Genomic DNA, 27581 nt, shown 5'->3' with positions numbered 1-27581 from the left:
ATGTTCCAGCCGGGGGCGACGGCGGCCAAGCGCTGCTTCACCATCGAGTCCCTGGTGGGCAAGGACAGCCACCCGCTGGGCGAAGAGCCCCTCCGGCCGGCCGCCGCCGCCTCCCTCGGCTACCCGGCCAGCGCCGCCGTCGAGGCCTTCGCGCACGGCTTCCAGGGCTCGGCAGCCGCCGCCGGGCGCTCTCTCTACAGCAGCCCGGAGCTGCTCTTCCCCGAGGCCGTGAGCCACCCGCCCGCCCTGGCCGTCCACCCGCCCCAGCTGGCCGCCTCGCACCTCCCGCCCTCGCCGCACCCCTTCTTCGGCGCCCAGCCCCGCGACCCGCTCAACTTCTACCCCTGGGTGCTCCGCAACCGCTTCTTCGGGCATCGCTTCCAAGGTAAGGGCCGGTGGGACTGGGAGGGAGGCGGAGGAGGAAGAAAGGGGGGGCGCCGAAAGAGAGGCCTAGGTCTGGGGGCGGCTGGTTCGGGCGTGTTGGGCGCTGGGCAGGAGCCCTCCGACCCCCGCCCACCGACTGACCCAATGGCGTCTCCAGGTGCGGCTGGGAGAGTCCCAAACGCGAGTGTGAAACGCTGGGGAGCCGCTGCTGCCAGCCCGTGTAGACGTCCCTGAGCCAAACTACTGGCCAATGGGTTTGACTCCGGATCGGTCAGCTAAGCAGGCGCTCCTGGTCCCATAGGTCGTGCTGGCGAGGATTCTTCCACGGCTAAGTCCCCCCTCCCCAAGTCAAGGGCCGGTTTCCAGGGTGAGCAGTGTCCTCAAGTCCAGCTCTCCGGACAAGGATGGCCGTTGCTTAATGGGAAGGCAAGACAGACCCGCGGGGGGGGGGGAGAGCAGAAGGGCCTCACTGTGGGGCACAGCAGCACCCAAGGGGGCTGAGACCAGCCAGGGCGCTTGTGATCCAGAGGCCAGCCAGAGCGCTTCCAGGCAAGGCCGGCGTTCCCGCGGACGCTGCTGCCGGCGGCGGCCCGTTTACCCAGAAAGTCCCCAGCCCTGCCGCTTTCTTCCCGTGGTCTCTCTGTTCTTCCGCAGCCGCCTTGGGCTTCCCTCGATGGGCCTCTCGGCTGCCAGTCCAGGCCGGAAGGGTCCTCCGTCGGACGTGGCCCTGAGCCTCCCGCCTCTGTCCGGCAAGGCGGCGTGGAAGTTCCAGAGAAGGTTGGAAGCTCAGGGTCTCTCGCGTCTTGATTTTAAGAAGGATTTTTCCTCTTATAAACGAAAGTAAATTAAATGGAAAGACAGACCCCCGGCCATTCAGCCCGCCCCCCTTTGAGACATTTGCCGACGGGGCGCGGGGTCGGCGGCGCTTCTTCCGCGGCTGATCCCCGTTCTCTGCCTCGGGCGCGGCTGGAATCCGCGTCTCCCCGCTTCTTTCTAGGGGGGCAGAGGCAATACGAATAGAGCGGGGGGGGGGGAGGGAAGCTGCCGCCCCGGCCCCCCACCACGGCGCCCTTTGCCTGCATCGGGCAGCTCTCAGTCCCCAAATATTCCGTCGACCACAATTTAATGCAAGGAAGCGGCGAAAGGTGTCTCGGCCTTCGGGAACGAGGTGTGCAGGAGTTGCGCGAGGTTGGGGTGGGGATCCTATTCCACGTACTTTCTCTCGGAAATAAATTGCTCTGAAAATCGCACATTCCCCTCCTATCTCTAGGGAGTTCTGGATCTGGTTGTTAATCAATTATAAAGACGCCGAAATAATTTCTTGACCCACCCTGAGAATGGCAGAATTCTCAATTTTTTTGTTTCTCTATAATACGAATATATTTTCTTCTATCCTCCCCTTTCCTGGGGTGGGGGACCCTTCTTCCAGGTAAGTGAGGGGAACGAGACCCTTTAATCTTGCGGACTGTCTGGGGGACCCCCCCACCTCCCCGGGCCTGGATTTCCCGCCCCCAGGGCTGGAGGAACCTATTCGCGGCGACAGGAGCCCCTTTCTGCGGGCGAGAGACCCTCTCACTGATGGAGAGGTGGCTGAGTGCGCGAGGGGGGAATTATACCTGGTTAAGGGGAAAAGAATAACAAAGGGGAAACAAAATAAAAAAAATTCCTTCCAGTAGCACCTTAAAGACCAACTAAGTTAGTTCTTGGTATGAGCTTTCGTGTGCATGCACACTTCTTCAGATACACTGAAACAATCCGTTTGTCCCGGAACTTTTTCTGAAACCCACAAGCCAGTTGGGAATTTTCTTGGCGGTCTCAGCTGAAACCGCCGTCGCTAGTTCGAAATTTGACGAAAGCGAAATGTTCGGCACCGAAATCCCCGCCGTCGGCGCAACTTAATTGCGAGATGTTTTGTATTTCGGCCGACAACCGCGATCCTGAAATCAAGGGGCTCTGGTTTTTGAGTCGCGGGGCGATAAATTAAGTCCTTTTAAGCTTATCTCGTTTTCAACAGGCGCTGAAATCTCTTAAAGAAATAGACGAGATTCGAAAGTGCAGAATTGTGACGGGATTGTGTCGCCCGTTTTTAATTTTTTTGTGTGGGGGGGGGGGGAGGAGGTGGAAAGAGAAAGAAATATGGGAAACGAAGGATCCGCCTAAAGGCGAGCAGCGCGGGGCTTTTCTGCCAAGGAAATGCCCTTTCACGAAAGCCGCGGTTCCGCCTCAGGTTCCCCGCAAAGAGGCGGGCGCAGGAGGTTTCTTTTGTATCCTTTAAATAGCGAGGCAGGAAAACGTGGGGCCTCCGCGTCGTGACTCCGGAGTTATCCCGTCCCAGCAGAAAAAAACGTTTCTGCAAATCCTTGTTTCTAAGAATGAAATCCACGAAGCTTGATTGCGGAGCCTGGCGGAAAGGGGCGCCCGAGCCGAATCTTGGGCGGAACGCGGAAAGGCGAAGAGGGTAGCGCAGGCCTCTCTGCCACCGGAATGGGAGGGGGGCCGATCTGGCCCCAAATCTGGGCAGGTTTCGCGGGACACAGACAAGCTCCGACGCAGAAGGACAGGGCTCGGCATTCTTATGCAGCAAAGGAGGAGGTGGGGCTGGAAAAGGTTGCTCGACCCTCCAAGGCCGGAGCAGCGATCCTGCCTCGCGCGGACCAGGCGCTGCGCAGCTTCTGCCTCGACGGCGCGTCCGCCTTCTCTTGGCCTCGCCTGGACGGCTCTTGGGTGCCGTGAGTCGCCCCTCCCCGCCCAAGGCCCTTCCTTCGACGGAGAGCGCGAGGCTTTGGCTCTGGCCCGCCCGGGACGGGGAGAGCAGCCCGTGCCCGCCCCCCGACGGGCCCTTCCTCAGGCCGACTCTCATTACCACGTTGGAAATGCAAATCCAGCCCGCGTCTCGCTCCCATCCCCGGCTGGCGCGTGAAAGGAGAGCGGCCCATCAAAGGGTCTTTGTTCCGCGCCCAGGAGGGGATTCAGCCCCCGCGGCGCCCCCTCGCACGCCAGCCAGGGAACGAGGCTGCAGCAGCGGGGCCAACGCTTTCCCTGGACGCGCTCCTGTGCCTCGGAGGGCGCAAATCCGTCAGGATCGCGACTGGAAAGAACGCCGGCGCGGCGGGTTGCATTCTCTCGCCAGCCCCGCAAAAGCTTTGCTTGGTTCGCGAAACTGCCGCCGGCGTGACACGCTTCTGGTCCGGGACGAATTTGGCGGATGGGGATCCGCGCGGGGCCTCCCGTCCCTTGGAAGGCCGGAGCCACTGGCCGGCCCGGCCTCCAGCAGACAGGGACGGGGCACTGAGCTCCCTGGAAGCCGTAGCGGCTCCAGGATGCCGAGGTCTGATGGATCCGTCCGGCTCCTATTCGAACCGGGTAGACCTGGGGAACGGAGGGCACCGAAACTGCTTCCATCATCGGCCAGAAGGAGAAAGAGCCGCCTTGGCCAAGCAGCCCCGCGGCGCTGGACCAACATTTCAGTTTGTTTGTTTCATAAAATTTACACGCTCCTTGACAGGGAGAAAACCCTCGAAGCGGTTTACAAAGAGAATACGACAATGAAATTATCAGTAGAAACAACTCTTTAAAAGATAAAATCAGCAGCAAAGTAAAAGCAGATTAAACCACGCTTCCACATTCATCTGCAGGGAACTGATTCGTGCTGGGTCTCTCTGCCCCCCCCCCTTCTTCCTGGGGTTTCTAAGCACCTGTTGAGCCCTATAAAAACCTAGGAAGGTCTTACCAGTGATATTTTTCCCTTGAGAAAGCCTTCTGGGAATCTTAAAAGGGGGGGCAGGGGGCGTTGGCTTCCCCTCCATTCCTCTCAGCCTGGCAGGTGTGTTCTTCCTCCTCTACCCCCCCCCCACTCCTGGTCCCAAAATCAAGACCCCACGTTGCAGTGCCCTGCCTGAGGACCCCAGTTGTTTCATCACATGCTGGCAAAGGGACTCTGACCCTGGGAAGGAGGTCACCCCCCCTCACTGGGCAGCCCCTACCCCCCACAACTGGCCGCCTTGCTCTGTGCCTTCATCCAAGTTGCCCTTGCAGCAAATGTTGGGTTTTCTTTCGCGAGCAGCCAGTCGCCAGTGATTAAATTGATCATTATGCTGTTGGCTCCCCCCCCGCTATCGAGTATGGCCCTTGGGCTTCTCTCTTCAAAATTCCAGAAAGACCTGTGTACGACATATTGGCCTTCATCACCATATTTTTTTTTTATGCTTTCTGGGCAGAGACACCGCCCCCCCCTTCTGTCCTGCACTTTTGTTGTGTTGTAAATTATCATCATCACTGTTAACTGTCCTGCAGAAATTAAGCCCGTTTAAGTCTCCTTGCTTTTATTAACTTGGGAGTTAAGTGGACCCTTTAACTGTCATCTGTAGCTTAGCTTTGGCATGGGATCGATGCGCAAGGCAATGGATGTGAAATGATGATGGAGCTGGTGGTTTGTCTTTCACTTCATTGATCAGCATAAAACTTTCCTCCTGAAATAGGCCTGGAGTCTCTCCTCCCAGGGCTGGTGCAATCTACACTCTTGTTTGCTCTGGCCATGAAAGCCAGTCTTCCCTGAAAGAGACAAGGCATCAGTGGCTGGCAAAGCAGTGGGCATTGCCAGGCCGACTTCACCATCCTGCGGCCGTTTCCTAAAAGTGGCCTTTCCCCAGGCGAATCCCACCTAGTGTCCTCGGGTCTTTGGGGTGTGTGTGTCTTGGACTGACCACCACCACCACCTTCGCTGTCGGAAGTGCAGCAGGTGCCTGTAAGATCTCCAACTTTTCCTGTGGTATCACACCAGGGTTGTGGGTTCCTTGTCTACAAGACTTTGCTTGGTATTTAGGAAAGCCAGACGAGACTCTTTTATTTCAGGGAGATTTTAAGATGCATTTTTTATGTTGCAAACTGCCCAGTGGATCTTTGAATGAAGGGTGGTATAGAAATTTAATTATCGCTGCTATTATTATTATTATTATTATTATTATTATTATTATTACTACTACTACTACTACTACTACTACTACTACTACTATTGCTACCAATTATTAATACTATTAAACTGAATAAATCAAGCCTGAGTTCGTGCCATGTGAAATGCTGGGTTTTATAATTGATTTAATGGTGTTTTCTTCCTGTTTTTATTTTCTTTTTCACTGTGTGCTATTCAGAGACTTAGAGTGAGAGGTTTTGAATTTAATAAGTGAATAAGAATAAATGAATCCATAGAAGGGACTTTTTGGAGGCAGAAAGTCCAGACTTGGAAATCTGAAAATGAAGTGCTTTAGCTAGTATGCCGCTCAGCAGGTTTAAGCTCGGGGGGGGGGGGGAAATAGCAAGAATTATGATAAGCTGGTTTATTTATTTTTATTTATGTGTTAAATCCGTATCCTGCCTTTCATCCGTAGATCTTGGGGTGGTTCACAGCATAAAAGTATGATAGATTGTCATCATTATTGCACTATGCTCTGTTGATGAGATGATCTCTTAATCTCTAGGGTGTATTGGGGGGCAGGACACCCATTAAAACAATACTTGGCAGGCTCTAGGGTGAATTCCCCCTCTGCCAGCCCCAGCAAGCTGAACAGGGACCATTGCAGAGAGGAGAGGGGTCTTTATCTTCTCCCGCCATCCCCGGGGCCTGTAGAAGAAAGCTTTCCAGTGGACGAACTCTAATTGAGCAGCGCTTGAACTGCTTATTCAGCCAAGATGTTCTCGCACTAAGCCTATTTTAAGTTGCTCCCAAAACAAATGCACTTTCAGAAGAAAAACTTGAGTCCTTCCCCCTCCCAGCCCAGCCCAGTCTATTCCCAGACACACAGCAACCATCATTTCTCAAAACATGTTTTTTCTCCCCTTTAAATTAACCACTTGGGACGGTGGTCTCTGTTTGCACAAAAGGAGCCTGGATCTCAGTGTCGGCAAAGTGTCCTTCAGAAAGGAAGGCTTCTAGGTTTGTTTGTCTGCTGTGAGGACATTTGAGGGTTCCCTGGGTGAAATCGGCAGAACCCTCCTTTTAGTTTCCCAAAGCAAAGCATTTTCTCCCCAATGAATTCACTCAAATTCCTGATGGGAAGTTTGGCTGGAAATCTAGTATATGGCGCTGGAGCATAACTTGTGTATTTGGAATTTATTATTCTGGAGTTCATCAGGTCACTTCTCTATTATTCATTTAGTATTTAATTCCCACCCTCTTTATTAATAAAACCGATTTTCTAAAGAAAGCAAAGAGGTTTATGAAGTGTAAAAATGGTCAGCAGCGTTCTGAAGAGCCCGTCCTGAGCAGCCACAGATTTTCCGTGCTTAATGGAATTTATGCGGCACCCAGACAATTTCAGGGAATGGGGAGCTGCTCTGGGCAGAGGGAGCCCCCAGAGGAAGGCAGGGGCTGCTCTCTCCCTTTTATTTCTGGAGATTAATGGCATGAGATTTTATTTTGAATGGAGACGCAGAAAGGCCCCTGGGTCACATAGAAACATGGTAGCTGCCTGTTATTATTATTATCATTAATATTTATTAATCACACAAGCTTCACCCCAAGGTCCCAGGGCAGGCTACAACATCAAAACACAATAATAAAAAGATGTTTAAAACAAAAGGGCAGGCTCCAGCCAAAGCTGAATATGTTCAGACCCCATTAATTTATGCTGGATAAATAATAACGATCAATTTACAAATAATGAAACACAACTAAATGTGTGTATTTCATAGGGATTAACACAACTGAAATTAATAAAAAATGAAATCTAAATTTTTTAAAAATGTTTACAACAGTGGGAGGGAAATGCCACCTCTCTCTCAGGCCACTCAGTCTCTAGATCAGCCGGGCAAAAATTATCTGCATCTCTAAGCAAGAAGACAAAGTAGGCGCCTCTTTCTTCCACATGCAACTTGCAGGAGGGGGGGGGGCATGAACCGCTATCCTAAACGTGAACCAACAAATAATAGTCTTTAGATCCAGGTTGTTCCTTTCAAGTAGAGCAGAATCAACCCTGTGGATATTTGCTCTCTCTTTTGTCCTCTCTTTTACCTTAGGCACGGGAGAGTATTTTCCAGCTTTTCTGTCAACCGCTTTAAAAAGTAATTTGTAACTGGGACTCTGCAACTGAGCCTTACTTTTGCATGTGTGCATTTCTGGAGGGTGCGTGTGGCGAGGTTATATTTCATGCCTGCACACAAATGCCCCCCCCCGTAGCCCTCCCACCCGTTGGGCTGTGGCTCCGGGCTCCCTGGTTTCCCCACTGGCTGAAGACCTGGGCGTTTTAGACTACAGGTGATTTTTGGAACTGGGTCCCGTCCTGCCTTTTTTGTTTTCTCTTATATTTTGTTTTCTTGTATTTTCTTCTGCTTATTTGATCATTAGTAGCATAAATTATTTTTGTTACATGAATTAATTTTATTTACACTTTTGTACCTTGCTCTGGAATCTGTTGACCCAGGGCAATCAACAAACATTTGAAATGAATAATAAACATTTAACCAGATCTGGGCTTTGCGATAGCTTTCTTTCCACTCCAGTTGCAAAGAAGCCCATCTCTGAATGCTGACTTAGAGGAGAGCACCTTCTCAGGTTCTGGTGAGCTAATTGCTTTGTCCAACAAGTAGGCCAAAGGCAGGTCTGTGTGTCCACCCCCACTGACCCTCAAAGTGAGGATGACCCAAGCCGTTTTGTCTCTCCTAAAAGGTTTCTGTTGCAGAACTCCCTGCAGAGGCTGTGCGGGTGCAACTCTAAGACCACAGCCTGCCTCATTCAAGCCCCGCTGCTGCAATTGAGTTAGAGCAGCTTCCTTTCTGGAAATAAAACAAGGAGGAAATTGGAGCTGATGAGGCCACAAAGGCAGCTCACACACGCCTGGCCCCGCCAAGCAGTGTTCTCTCCAATTTCTTCCGCTAGAGGACTACAAATGCCATTGCTTATACTTGGGGCAGGAGTGGAAGTGTCAGGATCGGGTGTCCTGGCCCATCCAGTGACCTCTCATCCACTTGGCCTTCCTCGCTCGTTCTTTGCATCTGTTAGTGGTTTGGCTCCTTGCACAGCTGAGCTCTTGCCTGGTGGAGGGAGGAGGTGGGAGATGGCTTTTGACACTGTGGAGTGGACCCTAATAGCCAGCCTTCTCTTCTCAGGTGGCGAAGTGTCCCAGGAGAGCCTGCTCTTACACGGCCCCTTTGCCAGGAAGCCCAAGAGGATCCGCACGGCCTTCTCGCCCTCGCAGCTCCTGCGACTGGAGCGGGCCTTCGAGAAGAACCACTATGTGGTGGGGGCAGAACGCAAGCAGCTGGCCAGCAGCCTCAGCCTCTCAGAGACCCAGGTGAGTGCCAGGCCTCCCACTCTGCCTCCTGGGGGAGAAGTGGCTTTCTGCAAAAATGGGGCCTGTGCGCCTCTCTCTCTCCCTCTCTCTCTCTCTCCCCCCTCTCCCTCTCTCTCACAAAAATTGCTTGGGATTTCATCAATATTTTAAAAATCTCCCTGTGGCTTAAGGAATGAAAATCTACAATATGGTTGACCTTTCTACTAGCATTTTTTGTTTAAAACTCTTTCTTTGCAATAATATTTGGGGGTCCCATTTTCTACATTGCTTCTCTCACATATTAGAGGACCGGTTCTGCCCTGAGGCTCCCTTGCAGAACTTGGCTCTCCTCAGACAATGAAGTCTCGGAGGCCGGGAGTTAAAATGCTGGTGGTTTTAGGAAGCAAAGGGTTCCAGGTAATCACCTGCTTGCAACATTTTGCCTCCCTTGAACAGCTGTTCCCATCAGGACGGCAGTGGTGGGGATTCCCATTATTGTAGAAATGTCAGGTGCAGCGGGATGGATATCAATTAATTAATTAATTTCATAACACTTATGCACTGCTTGTTTTAAAAAAAAACCCTGAGAGCAGTTTAAAAGGAGAACGAAGCAATAAAATTATCAGTAAAAGCAGCTCGAAAGATAATATCAGCAATAAGCTAAAAGCAGATTAAAACCTGCATCGGCATCTGGGTAGGCTTGCCTAACAAAAATGTTTTAAGTGGGTAACGAAAACGGTGCGGTGCGTTCCAGTGTGTCGGTGCCTCTGCCCAAGGTGGTTGCCGCAGGGACCCCATTGGACCCAGGCTTCGCTTTCTGGCTGCCCTGGCTTTCCACTTGCGTGTGCACACGTGTCATCGAACCATAGACTGGTGGAGTTGGAAGGGACCCGAAGGCCCCCTTGCCCAATTCCCTAGCCCCTCCTCTGCATACCTTCCAGCTTGCAATTTGTGTCAGCTGGAGCTGGGTGAGCGAATGCTGTGCCTGCAGTGCAGCATCTCTGGGATTCTCTTTGAGCATGGGACCTGCGCACGTGGCTGGTGGCGCATGTGCTTTGTACTGGCAGCCCCCTCCTGGTCTCCTCTTTCAAACAGTTCCCTTGTCGTGTCCCAGAGGGCGAATGCCTGGCCTCTTGTAATATCCGCGGACACCCTGCTGGAGCCCCTTACTCCTGCTGCTGCGGCTGCTGTGGTTTTGTCTGACAGTGGAATCCAGCCCGGAGCATGTGGAATATGCACAGGGAGGGGTCTTGAGCCCCCTCTGAGCCCTGGGCTCACCGATTCGCTTCCAGCCTTGGTTCCTTCCCTGCAAAACAGGAACAATCTTCTTCAGACTTGCAGGTCCATGAAGAGGAAATGCAAGAGAAAGTGTCTTTTTTTAAAAAAAAAAATCTTGCACAAAGACCGTACACTATTTCCATTATTTCTAGGAACTGTGCAAACTGCCTGTTTGTCATGGAGCCGTGGGATTTCTTTTCTCTTTTTAAAAAAATCAGTAATTGGAATCCATATTTTAATTCTAAGAACTTTGACCTACTGCGCACACAACCATTTGTGACCCAACAACCTTCTATGTCAGCGGTTCCCAAACTCCCCCTCCCCCTCCCCCCTGCATTGGTCACTTAAAGATCTCTGCGAGTCTGGATGGGCCACTGAATGGTTTTTCTGCCCCTTTAACAACCGCAATATGCTGGGCTAGATGCTCTGTGATTTGTATTGCTTCTTCGGTTTATTATATTTTGCATTGCAGTTTGAATTCCACTGAGTACAATATAATGAGCAAAAGAAGCCATAAAGGTAAAGGTAAAGGTACCCCTGCCCGTACGGACCAGTCTTGACAGACTCTAGGGTTGTGCGCCCATCTCACTCAAGAGGCCGGGGGCCAGCGCTGTCCGGAGACACTTCCGGGTCACGTGGCCAGCGTGACAAAGCTGCATCTGGCGAGCCAGCGCAGCACACGGAACGCCGTTTACCTTCCTGCTAGTAAGCGGTCCCTATTTATCTACTTGCACCCGAGGGTGCTTTCGAACTGCTAGGTTGGCAGGCGCTGGGACCGAACAACGGGAGCGCACCCCGCCGCGGGGATTCGAACCGCCGACCTTTCGATCGGCAAGCCCTAGGCGCTGAGGCTTTTACCCACAGCGCCACCCGCGTCCCAGAAGCCATAACAAGATACAAATCCAAACCAACAGGGTGCTAGTGTTGGGCGAGTCGTCTCCTGGCTTCAGCCACAAATCCGCAGACATGCAGGGGCCGACTGAAGGAAGGAACCCTGTAGACCCCCAGGGGTCCACGGACCACAGTTTGGGAGCCCCTGTTCTAGTTGATGAAGGCTATCAGTGGCTCCTGGCCATGTTAGCTATGCGCTGACTGTGGGCTTCCTGCCCGGATTTGGTTGAGCACTGCTGGATTCCCAAAGTAAGGGAGCTCTTTTTGTTAGCGATGCACCTCTGGGGCTTCTGGAGAGTCAAGCTGTTTGTGCAAAGTGCATTTCCTCCCCATGTGGCCCTAGTTGTGGTCTTCTGGGGCAGTGGTGTGTTCTGGTGAGAAAGTGGTGCGTTACACCATGTCTTATATGCCCTCATGGAGACGAGGGCAAAGTGCTTGGAGATGCAATGGCAGCTATTTTCATTTATGCATTTATTTCATAAAATTTATATGCCACTTGATTGTAGAAAAACCTTCAAGCGGTTTAGTAAAAAGATAAAACAAACCATCACTAACAATTTTACAAACATAATTTGAAGCATGCAGGAAATTAAAACATACAGAAAGCAATGGAATAGACTAAAACAAATTAAAGCTCATACTTTCTTTCTAAACGTCTGCGTAGGCTTGTCTAAATAAGAATGCTTTTGGCAGATGCTGGAAAGAGCACAGGGAAGGTCTCTGATTGCTATCAATAGGCAGGAGAGAGAGAGATAAAACTTTATTCGCATTAGCCAATGGCCATAGCAACAGTAACACACTACAGTATACGCAGAAAAGGAAATTTGATATAAAAGCACAATTTAAAGTCCTGAATCAGCAGTCAGTTAGTATCAATAGGCAGGGAGTTCCAACGTGTCTGTGCTGCCACACTAAAATACCAAGTTCTTCCAGATGTGGTGAGGGTAGTCTGTGGCACCTGGAAAAGTGCCGAATCTGCAGATTGAAGTGGTCCACTTTTTAATTCCACTCCCTCCCATCAAAGTCAATGAGGGAAAAATTCCTTGCACCAGAAATGGGGGCTGATGCAAATGTGCTTACTTCTTCCCCGCTTGAAAGATAGACTTAAGAAGGAAGTTGGAAAAGGGACACTCCTTACCACTTCCTCTCTCGGCTCTCTGTGCTTTCGGATTGACACTTGAGCAGCTGGACAGAAAGCAGAGCGACTGAGAGAGTCGGGCGGAGAAAGGAGAGCAATATGAGAAAGTGGAATGTGGGGTTGGAGAGAAGCAACAGGAGCAGGAGGGTTGCCCACAACACGGTTCAGAATTCCGAATGGTGGTCATGTTGGTGGACCCAACATGAGGTGAGAATGAAGCTTGCAGGGACTTCCGGTCGGTGCCAGCGCTTAATGGCGGTCCTACCTCCGAGCTCCGGAGAAGGACTGCTCCGCAAGTTCGGGTCTTACCCGCTACGGCGAGCGGGGGACCCCTAAAATCTCAGGCGCTGAAGCCTGAGAACAAGGAGATTCGGTGGGCACCTTTGCGCCCCCCGGTACTGCGAAAGAGCCTTTTTAAAGGCTACGGAGCGGCATCGGGAGTGAGCGCGGTGCTGAGAGTCGTCACCCAGCCTGCGGAGTGAAGCCGCGTCGCCATAAGCGGAGAGCGCCGATTCCTTCCTGAAAGAAAATTCGGACTGAATTCCCGTGAGTAGGAGCTGAAAACAATTGGGACCCTTTAAATTTTGAAAATTGGACTAAAAGCGGGGAAGTTAAATCAAGGAAGTCTGCCTCCCCCCGACTGCATGAAAGTGAAAGCAACGGAACTCTAAATCTGCATCCGTTGAAACTTGCTCTTATATAACTAAACCGGACACTCAGACCTTAGATCTCCCCTCTAGCTAGCAGGGCAGAGGGGAGGCGAAAGAGACTTTAGTAACTGCACAATCTATTTACAGTAAAAATCCTCTGCTGTCTCAGTTAATAAAAGTATGAAACGGTCTGCCTTTTAGGACAATAGGACACTGAACTGACTTTCTCCTGTAAAAGTGATACTGCGATACAAAGTTTATACAGTGCCTGGCTACAGTACATCACAAGATGAAACAGTATATATTGGGAAACTGTGGCAATTTGTAGCTACAAGCCTCCAGCTATATTTGTTTTAACTGTGTTAAAAAACTTTTCTTTTTACATCTTTGGATATTCTCCTTTGTCTTTGTACTTGGACATCTTATTTTTGGCCATTTTGATTTGCTCCCCCTAGAGGGTAAAGTAAAATTTGGCACAGCTTGGGACAGTGGAATTTTCCAACGGGGAATAGCTCCCGTGGGAAACGACCTTGACATGAGTGGTTCACAAGAAGAGATAGTTACAAGAGCCAAGACCAAGCAACAACAACAACAACAGCTGCAGCAACAGACAAAGAAAAGAGGCTCAATTTCAGGCGTAACTACTGGATCTGCAGGAACAACAGGACAAGAAAAAGGGACGGCTGTCTCTATGGATGCCGTGACAGAAGCCCTGCTTAAAATAAATCAATCTTTGGAGTCTCTGACAAAACAGACTTCAGAAAATACACAAAAATTAACAGAAATATCAGTAAGACTAAACCAGAACACAGAATCAATAAATAAATTGGTGGAGGAAAATGCTACCACGCGTAAAATTGCTGAAGATGCTAAAGCTACTGCTGGGGAGACACAAGAGAAATTAGAGCCGATCGCTAAGAAGGTTTATGAGCACGACGCAACTTTGGCCTTGTGGGAGTTACAGAGAAAAGAGAGAAACTTGAAATTAAGATTGATTCCAGAGAATGAAAGAGACAATCTCGCGGAATATCTGACACGGGAGTTTGTTGACTGCTGGGATCTTGAAGAAGACGAATTCAAAATTACAACAGCTTTTAGACTGGGCAAAAAGCAGGACAGAAAGACCCCGAGAGATTGCCTGATTACATTTAGATCCAAGGACGAAAGAGACAAAATATTAGGACTACACTTTGAAAAGGCCTTGCAAATTGGAAATTCAGCTATACAGATCTTCAAAGATATTCCAAAATATATTCTGGATTTAAGAAACTTCTACAAGGATTTGGCTCTTCTGCTGAAGAAAAACTCCATCCGCTTCAGGTGGGAATTTCCACAAGGACTGTCATTTGACTATAGGGGAAAGAAGGTGAAGATAAAGACTATTCAAGACAAAGACAAATTTTTGGCAAGAAATCAGGAGGACCTGCAGAAGGGGACAGTGGACGTACTTGCAGAACAGAGGAGAGTACTAGACATTCTGAATCTCTCGTTTGGACAAAAACCACCACCATCAGAAGAAGAGCAACAACTTGGAGCTGTTGGAGGAGTTTCAGGAAAATAATAAGATGGCTCTGCAATTCCTTAGTTGGAATTGTAATGGACTTAATGGGCCTCTGAAGAGAAGACAAGTGTTCCATATTTTGAACAGAGAACAACTGGACTTGATATGTCTACAAGAAACTCACATAACTAGAGCCCATAGGAGACTACTTACAAATAAAAGACTAGGACAAGAATTCATTGCATCAGATAAAGTTAAGAAAAGAGGAGTTGTAATATACGTGAAAGAGAAATGGGCCCCAAAAATGATATTTAAAGATGAACAAGGGAGATATCTGGCAGTGGAGATACAAGTACAAGGAGAAAAATTTTTAGTTGTGGGAATCTACGCACCAAATGAAGGTAAATCTGACTTTTTTAAGAGACTTCATGAAACCCTGATGGACTATTTGGATTACAATATGATAATCATGGGAGACATGAATGGTGTGGTCTCCACTAACATGGACAAGGCACAAAGACTAACAGTTAGCAAGGAAGGGAGACTTCCTAAGACTTTTTTCGAAATGACGGAAAACATGGATTTGATAGATATATGGAGAACAAGGAACCCTCTGGAGAGAGAGGGAACCTTTTTCTCTCAAGCAATGATGACCTGGACCAGAATCGATCAAATTTGGATTACTAGTGGTATGGCTCCAAAGGTTAAGAAGGTGGAAATCTGCCCAAAAACTTGCTCCGACCATAATGCCGTGAGGATGGAGATGAAATTTACAACAAATGGTCAATTTAGATGGAGAATGAATGACACCCTCTTTCGAGATAAGGAGATCCTTATGAAGGCCCAAAAAACCCTAAAAGACTACTTTGAAATAAATTTGAGGGCCGACGTGGAAAAAAGAGTGATCTGGGACGCAAGTAAAGCAGTGATGAGAGGTTTCTTGATTCAACAAAATTCAATAAAGAGAAAAAAACAAAATGAGAAAAAAGAAAAGATTTTGGAAAAGATAAAGGAAGGAGAGAAAAAATTAAGAACAAAACCAAAGTCCCAGGAGATTTTAAGAGAGATTAAGTTATATCAAACACAATATATGGAATTGATGAGCCAAGAGATTGAATGGAAGATAAAACAAATGAAACAAAAGACATTTGAATCAGCAAATAAATGTGGTAAACTTCTGGCATGGCAATTGAAGAAAAGGCAGAAATTAAATACGGTTACAAGCCTAGAAGTGGATGGAAAGAATATATCTAAACCTAATGAAATTAGAAACTGTTTTCTGAGTTATTTTAAAAAGTTATATACTCAAGGCCCGCAAAATGAAGAAGATATAGACAAATTCCTTGATAAATATGGATTACAAAAAATCTCTCATTAAAGTAAGATGGATCTGAACCAGAGAATAACAGAACAAGAGATAGAGGCTGCCATTCAGAACATGCAACTGGGCAAATCTCCAGGACCAGATGGACTGACTTCTAGATATTACAAATCGTTGAAGGAATGGTTGACTCAACCACTAAAAGAAGTCTGTAATGAGATCCTTGAGGGAAAGAAGGCACCTGAATCGTGGAAAGAAGCATATATTTCACTCATACCAAAGACAGAGACTGAAAAGACTCAACTGAAGAACTACCACCCAATATCACTACTTAATGTGGATTATAAAATTTTTGCAGATATTTTGGCAAAAAGATTTAAAAGAGTGTTGATGGAAAGGATTCATAAGAACCAAGCAGGCTTTCTCCCTAAAAGACATCTGGCAGACAATGTAAGGAATGTAATAGACATTTTGGAAAAGCTAGAGGTGAATATAAACACTAAAGCAGTACTGATTTTTGTGGACGCGGAGAAAGCCTTTGACAATATTTATTGGAGCTTTATGATAAAGAACCTGCATGGGATGGGGGTAGGCTAAGGTTTTGAGAATGGTATGGCTGCAGTATATTCTGATCAAAAGGCTAAATTGATTGTAAACAACGTAGTAACTGAGGAACTTAAGATAGAAAAAGGAACACGACAGGGGTGCCCAATTTCCCCATTACTTTTTATTTCAGTTCTGGAGGTGTTGCTGAATATGATAAGGAATGACCAGCAGGTTAAAGGAGTGCAGGTCGGAGCTAAACATTACAAGTTAAGAGCGTTTGCAGATGACTTAGTACTGACTTTACAAGAGCCAATCACTAGTACGAAAAAGGTTTTAGAAATAATACAACAGTTTGGCCAGGTAGCTGGATTTAAGTTGAATAAACAAAAAACCAAAGTTTTAGGAAAAAACTTAACAGACATGGAAAAGGAGAAATTCCAAGAAGAGACAGGGCTGACAGTGGTTAAGAAGGTGAAATACCTAGGGGTTTATTTGACATCTAAAAATGTGAATTTGTATAAGGACAATTATGAAAAATGTTGGTCAGAAATCAAAAAAGATCTAGAAATATGGTCAAATTTGAAATTGTCAATGTTAGGCCGAATTGCGGTGATTAAAATGAATGTATTGCCTAGAATGCTATTTTTGTTCCAGACCTTGCAGATTCTTGACAAGATGGAATGTTTCAAGAGGTGGCAGAAAGATATTTCGAAATTTGTCTGGCAGGGCAAAAAGCCCAGAATTAAATTCAAAATATTGACAGATGCAAAAGAAAGAGGGGGTTTTGCCCTGCCGGACTTAAAATTGTACTATGAGGCAGCAGCTTTTTGCTGGCTGAAAGAATGGATGCTCCTCGAGAATACGGACATTTTGGATCTGGAGGGTTTTAACAATGCTTTTGGTTGGCATGCATATTTATGGTATGACAAAGTTAATAGTGCCTTTAAAAATCATATTGTTAGAAAAGCACTATATAATGTTTGGATAAGATATAAAGACCTGTTGGAAAACAAAACCCCTAGATGGGTGTCACCAGTGGAGGCTAAAGCAGTGAAGAAACTCAATATGGAGGTCGGATGGCCGAAGTATTGGGAAATTTTGGAACAGGATGGAGATAAGCTTAAACTACAAAGCCATGAGAAATTGAAACATAAAGTACAAAATTGGTTTCAATATCGTCAAATAATGGAGTTTTTTAAACAGGATAGGAAAATTGGCTTCCAGGTGGAAAAATCAAAACTAGAAACTGAGTTATTAGAACCCAATACTAAGATTTTATCTAGAATGTATAACTTGTTGCTGAAATGGAGTACACAGGACGAAACAGTCAAATCGGCTATGATCAAGTGGGCACAGGATGTTGGGCACAATATCATGTCAGCTGACTGGGAATGGTTATGGAACACTGGTATCAAATTCACGGCATGTAATGCCTTAAAGGAAAATATTATGAAAATGGTTTACAGGTGGTACATGACTCCAGTCAAGCTGGCAAAAATTTATCATTTGCCCGATAATAAATGTTGGAAATGTAGAAAGACTGAAGGCACCTTCTATCACCTCTGGTGGACGTGCCCGAAGATTAAGGCTTTCTGGGAAATGATCTATAATGAAATGAAAAAGGTACTTAAATGTACTTTTCCTAAAAAGCCAGAGGCCTTTCTCTTGGGCATTGTTGGCCAATTGGTGTTAAAAGGGGATAGAACTTTTTTTATGTATGCTACAACAGCAGCAAGAATACTCATCGCGAAGTATTGGAAGACACAAGATCTACCCACTCTGGAAGAATGGCAGATGAAAGTGATGGACTATATGACATTGGCTGAGATGACAGGCAGAATCCGTGACCAACGAAAGGAGACGGTGGAAGAAGAATGGAGAAAATTTAAAAGCTACCTTAAGGACTATTATAAACTTAATGAATGTTAAAGTGTTGTGGTTTTTAGAAATAAAGGGATACAGTGATATAAGGTCAGAATATAGAGAGGACTAAGATGACAGAGGTTGGAAGTAACAATTGGGAGTTGCTAAAAATTATGGACATTGGGATGCAGAAAGGGGGGGGAAGGGGAAGTCCAAGAAAAGAGGTTTATGAAAATATGTTATGAAACTATACGTGTATGTTTGTCTCTTTAAGTGTTTGTTTGTTATTTAAAAACTTTGTAAAACCAATAAAAATTCTATAAAAAAAAAAGAGAATGAAGCTTGCAAGTTTTACTGTTGTTTGGCACAAATGACCACGTGAATGAGGAAAATCATCTAGCAGTGGCTGGGTACTTCTTTCCTTTTATTTGGTAGGATTCCTGCTTCATGCTAGCAGTTTAAACGGCAACCTTTGCAAGATGGTTTGCATTTCTAATTAACAGCTACTAAATGCTGCCTTTCAGCCAGACAGCCAGTGATCTTTGGCTAAAGCTCAGTGTGTTTTACTGGTTGAACCTGTGCAAGGAAAATATGGGAGGACCGCAGTCGTGCTGAACCTACTCAGTTGGCTATTACGTTATGTACTGCCACTCCTTGGAGAAACGCTGCCTGCACTTTCGGACCCCCCTTGTGGGTGGGGCTGCAGGGGGCTCTAGGGATGAGTTCTGTCGCTTCCAAATTCACTTCAACATCACTGGTTATACATGACACGTATTTCTCTAGATGTGGTTGGGTTTGCTGAAGGCTGATGAGCAGGCTGTTTTGACTTGAGGAAGCCCAAATAGGATGTAATCATGTCTGTAACTTGGAGGAAAACCTGACAACTTTTAGGAGGCAGAATGCATGTGGCCGTAGAGGGCTCTTGTTGAAAACGGCACCATGATCCCTTGGGTCAGTGCAATGCCCAGTGGCATCTGCTTCCATACAATGATGGATGGACCATCTGCACTCCCTGTCCGTGTCGGGATGCTGCCTGCTCAGGGTTGGCAAAGAAGAGAAAAAGAAGAACGTTTGGCCAGCTTATCTTAAACATTAGGAAGAACTTCCTGACAGTAAGAGCTGTTCGACAGTGGAATTTGCTGCCAAGGAGTGTGGTGGAGTCTCCTTCTTTGGAGGTCTTTAAGCAGAGGCTTGACAACCATATGTCAGGAGTGCTCTGATGGTGTTTCCTGCTTGGCAGGGGGTTGGACTCGATGGCCCTTGTGGTCTCTTCCAACTCTATGATTCTATGATTCTATGATCTTGCAGGGGGTTGGACTAGAGGTGACCCTTTGGGTCCCTTCCAAGCCTACAATTCTGTGCTCATAAGTTGGCAGTCCAGTATATGTGCCTTAACATTTCATGTTGTCAGAATACCTTAATATGTGTCCTTTCCTGTCTTGACGTCTCCTTTTTATTTAATTTAATGCTATTCTGCAAAACCTGTTGCTTTGAAGGCTGTATCGCAGTTTGCAAGCACACTCACTCTGGAAATTTGCTCAAAGGTGCGCCAGGCGCGCCAAAGGCTGATCTGTCAGGAAGGGTGAGAGAAGAAAAGTCTTTTGAAATGGTTGGTATCTGTGCTCTGAGTTAATGTGCTCAGGATGCAGAGGAGCAGAATGGATTTTATGCGCCTGGTGGGTCACTAAGGGACTTACACTTTGAGCCTGGAAGGATAAATGCTCAGTCTATTCTGCAGTGGAATGAAGACCATTTAAACACACTTTCTGTAAACACCAGCTTGGATACAAATTCACTCATTTGGGTGGCATGTACTGATCTGTTTGTGTCAACTGAGACGGATGTGCTGATGCAAAAATGTATTGTTAATGTCAGCTTGGTTTTCTCCTTGCATCCCCCCCCCCCCCGATTTTTCTTAATGGATTTGCAATTTTAAAACACCAGTAAAAAAGGACATAGGAGTTAAATTTCAAAGTGAACTGGTGTCATTTGAAGGTTCTGCTCTGGGGGCTTTTGAGGTGGGGAAGAAACTCCTTTGGCTGCGCTGGCGAAGGAAAACGCATCCTCCATTGCTAGGCAGGGGGCTGGAACTTGGAATAGCAGAGGACATTATTAGGAATATTAGGGAATGAAATTAAAAAGAAGGATGTAAAAATTATTTAGGTATGCAGTGACAGCTGCTAGAATTTTGATGGCCCAGAAATGGAAACAGGAAGAAATGCCGACGAGAGAAGAATGGAGAATGAAATTGATGGAATATGCAGAAATGGACAAATTAACGGGGGAAATTCGGAACCAACGTGATCAGAGATTCACCGAGGACTGGAATAAATTTACAGAGTATATCAAAAATGTATGTGAGAAGCAAATAACACTTGTTGGCTTTCAAGAAGCTCTGTGAGAATGAAGGATAGAAATGTTGCTTAAAAGACATGATAAGATTAAGATTGTTAAAGCGCAATACAAATTTAAGAAATGTGAGTAATTGTGATTATATGGAAATTGTCAGATAGGCTGAGGGAAGTCTAAAAGATGTATATGTTAGAAGTAGATGTTACTTTTGGACGGAATGTATATTGGAAACTGAATAAAAATTATATATATATATATATATATATATATATATATATATATATATATGCAGGTTTTGGTGTCTTCGGGTGTCTTCCCGTGTAAGAGTCGGGGTGTCTGTGCGACGTTTCGACGAGGTCTCACTCGTCATCTTCAGGCTGGTGCTTTCGGCTTCTTGTTACTGGAACAGAGCAGAATCTGGTGTTTGAGTTCCTATAAATCTTCTCAGAAAAACTCTTCACAAGCTCAAGAGGTCAAGACACGAAAGCTTTAGCAACTAATCTACACTTAATGACCCACCCAGTGGTATTCAGAATATCACTCATGAAATCACTCAAGATATCCCTCAAGTAATTAAGGAACAAAAGAAGAAAAGGCACACTAATCTAGGAACTTCCTCTCTGCCCAGAACGTTGGAGGCTATACACCACACCCCTCAACAGTATTTATAGGAACTCAAACACCAGATTCTGCTCTGTTCCAGTAACAAGAAGCCGAAAGCACCAGCCTGAAGATGACGAGTGAGACCTCGTCGAAACGTCGCACAGACACCCCGACTCTTACACGGGAAGACACCCGAAGACACCAAAACCTGCATATATATATATATATATATATATATATATATATATGAATAGCAGAGGACAGACAGACTTTGTAGTAACTTGGAGGAAGGACACCACAGGAGTTTGAAGTGTTATGAATTTATATTTAAATATATATATATATATATCTGCCATATAAGCTTTTTAAATATCAAAACAGCTTACAAAATCCAACTGATTTGCTATATGATGGACATTATTTTAGTCCTGCATTGCTGAGCACTTGGGTTCTGTGGGAGAGAGTGAGGGCAATGGGCCAGGGCCCCTTCATGACCCCCAAGCAGGCGGGTTGAGGGAAGGTGGGGCTCAGCCCCTGGAGGCCATTCTCTTTGAGCTTAATTCCCAAACACCGGAAGAAGACTTCCCTGAGTGCGTGCAGAGTACAGTTCCTGCACAGCCGGGCCACCCTCTCAGTATGTTCTGGGTGCAGGGCTTCCACCCAAATCTGGACTTGGGACTTAGGGCTCATTCAGACCTCTGTATGTCGTGCTGTTTTCTCCCAGGGAAACCTGCTCTTTCTCACAATCAGGTTTTCCGTGGACTGATGTTCACTCCTGTCAGAGCTGCTACCAGGTCCCAGCTCACATAGGACCACGCCACACAGCGTCCACTTTAAAAGAGTCTTTATTGAGTTACAGGTTTCATTTCCGAACTGCAGCGTGCAGCTCTACACCTTCTGCCCTAGGTCGGCGAAGACCCATCTGAGTCCCCGCCTCTTGCACACCAGCTTAATACCCTAGCCTTGCTCCACCTCCTTCGCCTCTCCCTACGTCTCTGGGTCCTTCTGCCCCCCTGGGACTCCTCCCTTCTACTCTCCTCTGACGCTGACCCCCCTGATCCTTCCGCTTCCTTTCGGCGGGCTTTGGGACCTGGCTCACTCTCCGGGCTGCTTACTGCTCCAGCTTCCGCTGCATTTGAACTTGGCGCGCGCGCCCAACTCTCTACTCTCCTCTTGACCGTTGCCTCGCTCTCTGAGGAGGGCGTGACCACCCCTGACTCGTGCCCTCCCTCCTGCTGACGGCCTCCGGAACCCGATGCCTGGCTGCCTTCCTCCCTGCTGCTCTCAGTCTTGAGCGTGGGTCCCGACTTCCAGCTGCTGCTCTCTGAATCTCCTCTGTTCCCTTCCTCCTGGGGTGTCCCCCCGGATCCCCCCCTTGCTCTGCTCACTGGGGCTCCCTTTTGGGAGTCCTCTGACTCACTGCTTAGGCTTGGAGATCTCGGGTCGTCATCATCACTCATTCTCCCTTCGGCTTCCTCCCCCTCGCTCTCTGTTTCCACCCTTCTCTGCGTCTCTGCTTCTGAACCCCTGACATCCATCCCCCCCTCGAAGCCCCCCCTTCCCCCCTCCCCGCTGTCAGGTGTGGGTGCTGGGTGCTCCATCATCATGGGAGGGAATGCTGGATACAGGTCGCTCCCCGTGGGTGGCCGCCAACTGAAGACCTCCGAGTCTTCCCCCTCGCGGTCGTCGACGTTGACTTGTTGCTCTTCCATCTCTGTACCGCCGTGCTCGAACCCGAGGTCCTCCCCGAACACGTCCATGTCAGTCTCTGCGTCGGTCGCTCGACCTGGCATCTCCAGCCACTTCCTGCGCCATTGCTCCTCTGGTCGATCGTCCCACCAATACGAGTTGCCTGATGCTGAACCCGCCGGTGAACCTTCTGGGGAACGGGTGCTCCGTGCGGGTTCCCCTTCTGAGTCGAATCCATGGAACGTGCTGGAAGAAAGTGTGGGTGTGAACAACCAGTCGTCGAAGAAGCTCGCTGGCATGGGTTTGTGTGGGAAGAGGGCATGAAACTCGTCCTTGAGCAGGGGTTCCTCCAAAGCGTAGTCTGGTACCCAGCTATTGGCGCTGGCCCGGGTGCCCTCTCTGGCTAAGAGGTATTCGACTCCCTCTTCCCCCCATCTGGAGTCCAAAATCTCCGTGACCTCGTTGATGTGGTCCTGGTGCTTCACCCCCCGCGTCTCCGTCCGTTCCCGGAGCGGACTTGGCGCCGTCCCTGGCTCCTGGAACCTGTGAGGTGCCTTGTAGGGAGTGAGCACCGACCTGTGGAACACCGGATGCATTCTGGAACCCTCCGGCAGCGCCAGTCGGAAGGCTACCGGGTTGATCTGCGCTTCGACTTGGTACGGACCGATCTGCTTGTGCCCCAACTTCTTCTTGGCAAGTGACCTGGTCGGCACTGTCAGAGCTGCTACCAGGTCCCAGCTCACATAGGACCACGCCACACAGCGTCCACTTTAAAAGAGTCTTTATTGAGTTACAGGTTTCATTTCCGAACTGCAGCGTGCAGCTCTACACCTTCTGCCCTAGGTCGGCGAAGACCCATCTGAGTCCCCGCCTCTTGCACACCAGCTTAATACCCTAGCCTTGCTCCACCTCCTTCGCCTCTCCCTACGTCTCTGGGTCCTTCTGCCCCCCTGGGACTCCTCCCTTCTACTCTCCTCTGACGCTGACCCCCCTGATCCTTCCGCTTCCTTTCGGCGGGCTTTGGGACCTGGCTCACTCTCCGGGCTGCTTACTGCTCCAGCTTCCGCTGCATTTGAACTTGGCGCGCGCGCCCAACTCTCTACTCTCCTCTTGACCGTTGCCTCGCTCTCTGAGGAGGGCGTGACCACCCCTGACTCGTGCCCTCCCTCCTGCTGACGGCCTCCGGAACCCGATGCCTGGCTGCCTTCCTCCCTGCTGCTCTCAGTCTTGAGCGTGGGTCCCGACTTCCAGCTGCTGCTCTCTGAATCTCCTCTGTTCCCTTCCTCCTGGGGTGTCCCCCCGGATCCCCCCCTTGCTCTGCTCACTGGGGCTCCCTTTTGGGAGTCCTCTGACTCACTGCTTAGGCTTGGAGATCTCGGGTCGTCATCATCACTCATTCTCCCTTCGGCTTCCTCCCCCTCGCTCTCTGTTTCCACCCTTCTCTGCGTCTCTGCTTCTGAACCCCTGACAACTCCAATTCAGCACTAAAGAGCAGGTTTTCCCAGGGGGGGAGCAGCAGGGGAAACAGAAAACCACTTGGACCTGTGCTTTGTAGGACAGGCAGAAGTGTGGGAGATTCCTTGGTGAGAGGTCCCCCATTTCCCTGTTGCCATGACCTCAGTAGCCCTTCTTAGGCAATTGACTCAGCTTCAGCTGCACGAATGACATGTGCGGCTGGTTGTGGCGGCAATAAGACTGGCTACTGGATCCAGCAGGCTTTCCTTGTGTTCTTAAAAGTGATATTAGCTATCTCAATCTGCAGCAAACTTATGATAATTTGATTAAGCAGTCATGCACAGAATGCCTTGCTAATTTCTTTATTTTTAAAGACTGATAGAGGAAGTGCAGTGACACTCTCCAAGATAATCCTGGGTGTAGAGTGTAGAGCTTGCAAACTGAGTTGGTTTCTGAAATGTGGGTTTAGTGGGGAGCTTGCATCCTTTGGGCTGCTGGGAACAATATGTCTTGGGACTCTGTGAATGCGCTCAGGTGAGCAGCAAAAGGAAGTGGGCGCATGAGGGGGAACACCCACAGAAATGTCACCTCACACATGACAAACTGACCATACAAAAACTTGGGTCTTCTGCTAATGAGCTTCTACACCAGCAGTGACAGAGGCTGTACAATGGGTCGTTTTTACAATTTTTTCCACAGCATGGGAAAACCTGGATTAAATGTAGCAAAAAGTACAGGCTGGCATTTCAGTGGCGATGACACCATATTAAGCTTTCATACATGAGCTGCTGGGATGCACACACAAAAATCCTATCTGGAAGTGCCCAGGATTCTGTCTTCCAAAGGGTGCTCTGATTGTTCTCAACAGCAAAAGCAGAGCTGCTGTTTTCATTTATTCTAACATAGAGCATAAGATCATAGAGTTGGAAGGGACCCTGGGGGTCATCTAGTCCAACCCCCTGCCAAGCAGGAATCCCAACTAAAGCAGCCATCATCATCATCATCATCATCAAACATATGTTTGTGTGTCCCTATTTCTGTATTACATCATTTTGACTGGCTGTCTCTTTGCTCTGTGTTCTCTGACAACCTCCACAATGCAATGGACCACTTTGCCCCCTGAGGGAGGTTTCCTTCTGCTTTGCAGCTGCTTTCTCCCTGAAGTCAAGTTTTAGAAGTTGCTCTGCAGCCTTTCTGAGGACAACTGTTTGCCCGTCCATCTGGCCACCCGTCCTCCATCCTTGTCCAAGTGGAAGCAGTCTCTTCGATAAGACGTGCTCCCTGCCACAAAATCTGTGCGGGTGGAGTTTTAGTTTGCAATACACAATAGCTGTAGAAATCCATATTTTAGTGTAGCGGCAGCTGCACTGTGGAACTCCTTGCCTCTTGATATGACATAGGCTCCTTCACTGTACTCTTTTCAGAGCCAACTAAAAACATGTCTGTTTGGACAAGCCCCACCAGATGTTTAACCCATCTTCAGCCGATTGCTGGTTTTAGATTCTGAATGTTTTAAAGAGTTGCCTTTACTGTTTTTCCTGATAACTTTATTGTTTTCTACTCACTGTAAACAACTTTGAGGTGTTGGGTTCCCACCACCACCAACCAGACAGTGGATAATTTTAATGAAATGAATACATAAATTTTCTTACTTGCTTTGATTGTCTAGGGTAGGTTGGAGTAAATATTTTGTATGAATAAATAGGCAGGCAACCGTCCAGCCTCTTGGGCTCAAGTTCAGAGGCAGTGAGGAGCTAGGTGTTTTAATTACTTAAATAAACTAGTAGGAACACTTCTAAAATGCATTGAGACCACCCGGCCTTAATTTCCAGGCTCCATTTCCACATCTCCTTCCTTCCTTCCTTCCTTGCAGTTTTATCAGTTTTAAGAAATACAAAGATTCAGAAAAATTGTACAATGTAGCTTACAAATCTTAAGAACACACTAAATAATAATTTGAATAGCAATATGAAAAGATATCATAAACAAAAGATTGGTCAGGATCAGTGGGCATGGGGTGGAGAGTACTGTTAGGAGCACATTTAAACATTTCTTAAAGGTAAAGGGACCCCTGACCATTAGGTCCAGTGGTGGACGACTCTGGGGCTGCGGCGCTCATCTCGCTTTATTGGTCAAGGGAATACAGCTTCCGGGTCATGTGGCCACCATGACTAAGCCGCTTCTGGCGAACCAGAGCAGCGCATGGAAACGCTGTTTACCTTCCTGCCGGAGCAGTACCTATTTATCTACTTGCATTTTGACGTGCTTTCAAACTGCTAGGTTGGCAGGAGCAGGGACCGAACAATGGGCGCTCACCCTGTCGCGGGGATTCGAACCGTCGACCTTCTGATCGGCAAATCCTAGGCTCAGTGGTTTAACCCACAGCACCACCCGCGTCCTTGCAAACATTTCTTACCAACAAACAAAAAATAGAGAACAATGTTTGGGGCTTATATATTGGTGTATTTAAAGAGCCGTATAAGCAGAGAGAGGATTGTCACCTGTATTTCATTATGTCACTCAAAGATTTCTGAATGCTGGATGGAGGTTCAAATTGTGCCATTCCTCCTTTGCATGCTTAATAAAATCATACCATATTGCAAATAATAATAATAATAATAATAATAATAATAATAATAATAGTTCGTTTTGTTTTGTCCTCTTGCTACTCTTCATGAACAGGCCATGTTTTTCCAAAAGGGTGACTGTGCACACTTTGCTGTGCCCTGCTCAGAGCATAGCCCCCCCCCCACTAAATCTTCCCAGTGATTGGCAATGACATCCCTGGTGGCCGATAATGGACACCATCTCTCTGGGGACAACTTCAGTTTCAAATAAGTGCATAACTGGAGTCACTGTGCGGTGAATAATTCTGCCTCTTTCTTGGTAAACTGAGCTCCTCAGCCTCTTCCGCTCTCATGTCTCCCGCAGGTGAAGGTCTGGTTCCAGAACAGGAGGACCAAATACAAGCGGCAGAAGCTGGAAGAGGAAGGCCCAGAGTCGGACCAGAAGAAGAAAGGCTCCCACCACATCAACCGATGGCGGATCGCCACCAAGCAATCCAACGGAGAAGACATTGACGTCACGTCCAACGACTAGGAGGGAGGTGGGAGGAGGCTGCTGGCAAGACAGTTTGCGGACAGGACCGCGTGGGAAGGGGGGGGACCAACTCTGGAGACTGAGCCAGGACAGGACAGCCTCCCACCGCCACGCGTGGGCTGTCCTCCGTGGGGGAACGCGCTTTGCCTCGGAGCCCCCTCCTCCCTGGGGCTCCCGCCAGCCCTCCAGCCACGGGGCGCCTGTGGGGATAGGGAACGCACTTGATGGCCGAGGATGGCCGAGGTGGGAGGCTGTATCGGCTCCAGGAAAAGGAAGGGCTTTCCCGCCTGCTCCAGCAAGGAAGTCCCCCGTCAGCCATATGAGCAAATAAACACGTCCACCAAGACCCATGCCCTGCACACTCCTCCTGTCTTTGTTGGGCTTTGGTTGGGTTGACTATTATTTTTCTAATGGCAGCAAACCCATTTTCTCTTTAATTTATTCTTCAGCGTCTCTGCGTTTGGTGTGTGCATATCCCCTGTGTCGTAGATAGCAACAGATGTAGTGTGTGTTACTGTGCGGTAATAAAAACAACATGGGTTTGAAA

General features: G+C 48.0%; 1 protein-coding gene across 1 annotated transcript; it reads left to right on the top strand.

Moving 5' to 3' along the window:
- Positions 1-27581, top strand: EMX1 (empty spiracles homeobox 1; the record flags this gene model as incomplete). The annotated part of the gene is made up of 3 exons (XM_082236765.1): positions 1-385; positions 8485-8669; positions 26867-27581. The coding sequence occupies 3 exons, from the start codon at positions 1-3 to the stop codon at positions 27032-27034; spliced, it is 738 nt and encodes a 245-aa protein (XP_082092891.1). The 3' UTR covers positions 27035-27581.

This window comes from Podarcis vaucheri, assembly GCF_965113315.1.
Source record: "Podarcis vaucheri genome assembly, chromosome: 9".
NCBI lineage: Eukaryota > Metazoa > Chordata > Lepidosauria > Squamata > Lacertidae > Podarcis > Podarcis vaucheri.
Note: the sequence above shows the minus strand (reverse complement) of the source record. Positions and strands in the feature narration are given on the sequence as shown.